Source organism: Pinus tabuliformis, chromosome 8 (assembly GCF_031772625.1).
Source record: "Pinus tabuliformis cultivar Carrire ecotype Pingquan chromosome 8, CPIR1, whole genome shotgun sequence".
NCBI classification, from domain to species: Eukaryota; Viridiplantae; Streptophyta; class Pinopsida; order Pinales; family Pinaceae; genus Pinus; species Pinus tabuliformis.
The window spans coordinates 142,532,529-142,539,790 of record NC_142294.1 but is presented as its reverse complement, the minus strand read 5'-3'; the positions used below and the strand labels follow the sequence as shown (position 1 = coordinate 142,539,790).

Here is a 7,262-nt window from a genome sequence, read left to right as displayed (position 1 = left end):
TCTACTGCCTCCTAACAAGCAGTAAGAATCATGATCTCCTCTCTCAGTCCTTCCTCTGCTATCCTTCGAGCACCTCTGCCACAACCTCGCCTTCCTATCTCCATTTCTCTAACTGACCTTAAAAACAAAAATTCTACTCTGATACCACTATGATGGGACCCAACCCACACTCCAACATAACGCTTGATACAAAGTTGTCCGGTGCTAATGATGTTTGCGGATTCGGTTGTTGATTTGGCGTTTGATTACATATATGAATGATGGATATTTTTATTGGTAGTTGCAATCATTTAATGTGGCTCGTAAATGCGAACCTACCTTGTACTCTGGCCTCGATCTTTGTTTTCCCACTTGGTCTTTTACACAAAACCTTCGGGCCTTTCGGTCATTGTTTGGTATTTGGCTCTGTTGTGGGAACTCTGCGAGGGTTTATGTCGAAATGCTCTATCCAGTCCTAGTTCTTATGGTAAACTCTGTTTCGGTCTTGGCTACAAACATATAATAGTTTCCTGGACTTGCCTGTGCTACTAGCAACGAATTTCTTTATTGCATGAAACTGCTTTGGGCTCTGGAGGTTGGTTTGCTTGTATTCTTCTGCACGGTGAGTTATTTTCTCTATTGTTACTTGGAATCGATGTTTGGTTTGGTTTCTTGGGCTACTGGCTATTCTTTCCTGTTGTTGGCAATGTTCCTTGTTACTGTTATAGTACTAAAGTTGTTTTATACTTTCGGTTCCTGTGTGCATAGGGTTCAAGCACAATGGCTCATTCGGCTTTACCTTCAGGTAACTTGTTTTTCCCTACTTTATCTTTGCCTTTTTCTGGCTCTGGGACTAATCAATGTCCGCTCTTCTTGTCTCAGGTTTGTCTAGTGTTCTGTGGTTCTGTTGCATGAAGATCTTCGCTTTGTCACACTCCCAGGTGAGTTATGCTCTTCGTTCGCTGGTAGTATATCACTCTTTGTTCGTTGTTAAGTGTGGCATGTCTGACTTTGTTTCCTTCTGGTTATGCAGGTCGAGGGTTCGACCTTGGGCGTGGAGGGTTTTCAATGATTTTGCTCTTCAAACCCTACAGTTCTCTGCTGGTAGGCTCTTTCACCATAGTTTGTCGAATTGTAAATAGGGTTTGTAGGTCTATAGTGGCTGCTCCTCGCTATTTGGTTGTTGTATGTGTTTTTTAGTCGTTTTCACGACCTGGGCATGCTTCTACTTACAAATTCCAATTTTGGGATTCTTTCTGGTCTGGCTCTTTAGTTTGGCTCGTGGATTTTCTTAATATCAAACCCTTGACTAAGGTCTGTTCGGTCTAGCAATCACTGTTTAATACTGGACTTGTATTTAATAGCAGTTATATATATACATATATTCTTCCGTCTCTATTCTGTTTGAGGAAAGAACGAAATTGGTGTAAGATAATTCATAATGTGTTACCTATCTTGGTTTGTTTAACCAATTCTTGGACTTCGTGTTCTTCGTTCCAACATTTCATCGTATGGCGTTCTCTTGGCCGTGAACTTTACTTGTGTGCTTGTCCGTTCTGTTGTGGAAATTCCATGCGATCTACAGTACTCTGTTACACAACATGTAGGCGATAATACAGATGGATAATAGAGAAATTTGCGTTCTGTCTCTTTTATTACTTGTATCTGGAAAATGTTGAACTTTCTTCATGATTTTCCTTGTTACATTTATATGCTTTGTCTACAGTTAATGAAACTGTGTAGTTACTTTCGGTTGTAGACAGTATAGTGTAACTACTAAGTATTCGGTTTTGTTTACATGACAAAATTTTACATTTAGACACATTTGTCTTTTTCTCTTAAAATGACAAGACAATTATTAATCTACTGTTTATTAAAGTCAGACAAGTAAATTACCCTAACCGACCAAACTACCTTTGACTAATACAAAGATTAAGATAAAAATAAAACCCTACCTCCTACTCTGACAAACTAAACATATAAGACAAATAAAATGTTAACTTAACTTTCCAACTTGGCAGAGACCAACACCTGGACATGGTGCCTTAGCTGGATGCTCCTGCATCAAAGCAAAAAAAACACAAAAATAAAATGACAATGTTTAAATGACCATGACTGGTAGAACTACGTCTTAAAACTACACCTTTAATGACTATGCTAATTTTTAACTCATAACAAACTAATTAACACCCTAATTCGTTAGTTTTTAACTCACAACGAATTAGTTAACACAATAACCTATTTAACACCAAAATTTGTTAATCTTTAACTCAGGATGAACTAGTTAACACAATAATCTATTTATTTATTCCATCTTTTGACCAAAGTAACAATAATCTATTTATTTATTCCATCGTTTGACTAGACGAACAATCAATAAATTATTTATTTGATCATTGTGACGGATTTACATTATTGGTTTTAACACAATAATCTATTTATTTATACCATCTTTTGACTAGAGGAACAATAAATAGATTATTTATTCGATCATTGTGACGGATTTACATTATTGGTTTGAGCAGTTTTCAAATTTCCCTTTAGCAGGAGATTATTGCTTACATTTACAACCTTCAATTTTTGTGTCTGCAGGAGATTACTGCTTACGTTTATAACCATACATACGCACTCCACTTTAGTTAGTTTCCCATTTGAAGACTTAAATATTGGACAAGAAGACTTTCTTTCAATTCTTAACCCATGGGGTTTCATTGAATCTTAATGGATAAAGAAATTCAATTACATTAATGTTAACCTGAAGATTTCAGGAGGTTTGTTTTCGACGTACATTTCACAAAATTCACACGTCAAAGTATTTCAGTTTTTAAGAACGCACATGGAAAAGTTTATTTTTATTTTTATTATTATTAATATTAAAGTTAAGACGAGTTTAAGTTAATATTGGATAGAGAAATCATTTATTAATATTTTAAAAATTATGCAAATTCAATGTTGATTGAATTTGCATAATTTTTAAAATATTAATAAATTAGTTTTTTTTAATATTTAAAATTAAATATTTATTTAAAAAGAACACACTAGAAAATTTGGGAAATTTATACCACCACTGATTACGCAAATGCAAAATGTGAGGGTTAAAATTATTGGTTTTACAATGACATCAAAAACCCATGATAAATGCGGAGTGATACAATGAGAATAAATTATCTATTTATTGAGTAAATAAATATTTCTCATCACTAGCAATATTTCCCAGCGAGTAAATAGCACATTAAGTGCTCCGTCCTTCTGCACCACCTGTCTATTCAAGTTTGTACAACTGTCACCAGTGTGGCCGGAATTAATAATCATAAAAACGGGTTTATTTGGTAGTATGGGAAGGTGTATTAAATGGCGAATAAGCTGGAAATATTAGTTGCCCTATAAATATTAATTATGAATCTGATAATTGTGCTAAAAAAAAAATTAGGTTTTTTTAGCACAGTGTTAATAGTAGTTGCTGTATTTACATTGCAGGATTACAATGATTTCGGAATAAAGCTTGAGCTCTCTGAACCAATTAACATTTAAATAAATAAAATTTAGAAAATTTAAAAAATAAATTATATTCGTTTTGCAATGTGAACTTTATAAATAATTTGTTTGATTTTTGTTCAACTTCAAATTAATTCAATGTTCAACGCATAAGGAATGCATTATCCGATAATAAATCGGTACTGGTATAAATGCTATAGCTAGTTGTTACACATGATAGAACACTAATAGGTGAGGAGTTGAGGGCCTGTCAAACAGTCTCTAATAGATACCATGTTAATAAATCGGTACTAGTATAATGCTATAGCTACTTGTTACACATGATAGAACACTAATAGGTGAGGAGTTGAGGACCTGTCAAACAGTCTCTAATAGATACCATGTTTTATTGTTTTAAGGTGAAGAAGTACAAATTATTACATGCCAAGATCTGCACATGACTCTCGACTCTCTACCTCGCTAGCTAACCATCGCTCAGTGCTAGCTAACTTATACCATTTCCCAAGTGGCATAACTTTGATACGATAGCATAGATGCTTTTATGTAGTGCACAATGCTTTGGCACTTAAACAGTAACAACAAAAGTCCAACCAATTTAGTTTCACTTCTTGCCTATTAGAGCACTCGTGAACAGGCGCTAAACAATAAAATGCTTATTGATGCAACCCCACATTAGGTACGTGGAAGGAAAAATTCTGCAACAAAGAGGGAACTCTTGAAAAGCTGCTGATGCAGGTCTGTGTTTAATGTCAAAATACAGAGGCAAGGACCTATGCACATAGATATATTGATGTTTGGACCCTCTATGCCATAGAAATGACATACATATAAAATATAAATCCTACGAGAGTCGGATGTAAAGGCGTGGAAGGAACTTTTGGTCATACCTTGTAGTCAGGGTTAATAGGAGCAAAGGATATTCTGCAAAGTGATAATGAAGAATGAAATGTGAACGAGGGAGAAGAAATATGTACAGTGATGTATAAAGAAAAGGAATAAGATAACTACGAACTATTTTAAAGTTCAGTATCACAAAACAAATCTATCATTCATTATTGACTGTAACAAAATAAAAACTACATTAGCTGGTTCGAAACGTCACTAAATAATACTGATGTGATTAATCCGAAAGACATGCTTACTACATTATGAATCACAAAAACCTAAGATCTAACACAAATACTTTAATCACCTTGTAAATTAGCCATAAACAGACGCTTGAGAACACAAATCATTACAATGTCCCAATAGTTTTCGGAACAAAACACAGACTATACTGTCCATCAGAAATCGAGGCAATGTACATAGCTACAAGGCAAACAACATATATGTCATATGCATCTAATACAATCAAATAATAAAATGAAGTCATCACTAGTTGCTATTCAACGAACCACAATCATACTTTGTGTGTTCTATTAAGGCATCTAAACTCGCCACCTTTGGTATAACTATATCATTCCTCAATGAACAAATCAACTCATTGTCCCACTGCAAAAGAGCACCAACAAGATAGGCTCTAATGGTTAAGGAGAAAATTCGAGGCCACCTTTCAGTGGCATAGCCTTGCAATGCTTCCTCTATCTGACTCGGTATGTCAGAACCTCCAAAATAATCACTTGGAACTCTAACTCTTTGGCCATTTTCAGTTTGGCTTTGTTTTCCCACATCAAGTGCCTTTGCTAGCTTCCTAGCAAGTATAATTGAATCCTCTAGTGCACAACATGCTCCTTGTCCAAGATTTGGCGTCATGGGATGCCATGCATCTCCTGCTAGTGCAACACCTCCTAATGTTGACTTTGGACCCACAACAGGCCACAACCATCTGTCCACTAAAGGGGTCCTCACAAAGTTCTCAGCCGGTGTATCCTCAATAGTCCCAACAAGTTCCTTAGGCCAATTCTGAACAAGTCCAAGAGCTTCCCTCTTCAAAAGATTTGGGTCTGTTATCTTTGGACCTGCCCAATCAAAATCAGGAATTAAAACCCAAAAATAAGCAAACAAAAAATATTGGAACATTTTAATTTTACTGAAGGCTCGTGACCAAATGTCAATCTTGCGTTGACCATGTAACACGAACCCATTAATTTGTAAAGTCGAATGCACTGAGATAGAGAAGCAATGCTAGAATGTTATCTATCAATGTCCTTCGATTTCCAAGACAAGGGTACTAGATGCAGAGCTTTTGATGAATTTGGGAAACTGACCTGGAGAATGGCTGTTGAAGACAATAAACCAATAGACTTTAGTAGAAGAAATAGGCACATAGCCAGCACGCATTCCTTTTCCATAGATGTAATGCACTTTTTGCTCGTAAGGTTGTCCACTGGCATAAACTCCCAATCCACGATAAGCACAATGTCCAACATAACGAGGTTCTGAGAAGCCCATCCATTTGGCCACCACTGAGTTGACACCATCACAACCTATAAGAGCCTGTACAAATCACACCCAGATTTACTCTAAGGGACTAAAAGGCAAAGCGTTCAACAATGCGAATCTGCAAACAATTCTGACTTATAAAATGTATGTTATAACCCAAATATCATATTTTTGTGAGAAGATGCAAAAGCTCTCAATTTAGAACTGTACCGAATTCTGCAAGGTGGAATCAAAAGCCTTTAATTATGATATCTATCAAGTACTCTGAATGCCTGCCCTACGTTTATAAGAAGATTATGTTTTTTATTGGAATTTCAGAAATATTTAGTAACTTGCAATTAACAGACTTTTCAGTGCTCTAATCACCTAAGAAATAGGTAAAGACATGAGAAAGGAAGAAAGAAATTAATTTACATTGATGTCCTAATTACCATAATAGGTTAATAGGACTCTAAAGTAGACAGCCACAGTGGAAATGTGATAGTGCCAAAGGCATCTCCCAAATATTCAAATAAAGTAGTAGCAAAAATAGAATTAAAATAAGTACCAAGGGGTAGACCTATGAGGTCAACCTAGACAAAGAAGAAGAGACTAACCCTGTGCAAGAAGAGAGACTTAATCTTACTGAAATCAAAAGAGAAACTAGCACCATTGTTAAGGTACCAATGCAGAGCCAGAGAATGTCTTCAGCGTAATGGCCTGGGATAAGAGGGCTGAGCTGGGTTATCCTAGGGAAGCTTTCGTAACATCCAAGGCCAATAAATCCCTAGTACAGGCAAGAAACTGATGAATCACAATTGTTTCTTTCAAATTCTAACAATTTCAAATCCCATTGTGGCCGTTGGAAAGGTGACTGTATCATGAGGACACCATTACTCCCCCCTAGTTCAATCAAGCAATAATCAATGCCCCAAGTGTTGATTGGCAGATACTCCTCCCTCAACTCAATTCCCAGCTTTTGGACTCAATTAAAAGTTTCTTTAGAAGTCATAACTTTCACATGCTCTGAAACAGTTCAGACCTAATACCAGAAGTCTTCAATCTTTCTACTTTGTCTGTTGTCCTGTTTTTCTTTATGCATTACTAATTGAAAAGGAAGACATTAAAATTTTACATAAAGAAAAGCCTTTTTTGCTTACATTTAAAACTTTATGATTTACGGATGTAGCTGGAAAAGAACACTGGAATATATATTTTTAGAAGAGAAATAAAGTTCTTCACAAAGCATGTTAATTACTTACTGAAAGTTATCTTTCCGCCTGTTCTCGTTGCATATAGCTGCATGAGAAAAACATTTCCCAGGCAGAAACGCTAACTTTGGAGCAAAATAAACCTCCATATATAATTTTAATCCAGTGATTATCCAGCTTATTTATTCTGAATTCTCATTGTTGTAGAGGATGTCA

The 7,262-nt window shown here is 35.7% G+C and overlaps 1 protein-coding gene across 1 annotated transcript; it reads right to left on the bottom strand.

Moving 5' to 3' along the window:
- Window positions 1-4,645: 4,645 nt before the first annotated feature.
- Window positions 4,646-5,910, bottom strand: LOC149234517 (monooxygenase 2-like). The gene is made up of 2 exons (XM_089371859.1): window positions 5,682-5,910; window positions 4,646-5,432 (listed from the first exon to the last, which is right to left on the bottom strand). The coding sequence occupies exons 1-2, from the start codon at window positions 5,863-5,865 to the stop codon at window positions 4,849-4,851; spliced, it is 768 nt and encodes a 255-aa protein (XP_089227985.1). The 5' UTR covers window positions 5,866-5,910; the 3' UTR covers window positions 4,646-4,848.
- Between the last annotated feature and the right edge of the window lie 1,352 nt (window positions 5,911-7,262).

Bases quoted from the DNA above. Each gene is read 5' to 3' on its own strand.
- LOC149234517 (XM_089371859.1), bottom strand. From the start codon at position 5,865: ATGGGCTTCTCAGAACCTCGTTATGTTGGACATTGTGCTTATCGTGGA. The intron at 5,433-5,681 runs GTCAGTTTCCCA...TTGATTGGGCAG, and splicing joins CTTCAACAGCCATTCTCCAG to GTCCAAAGATAACAGACCCA.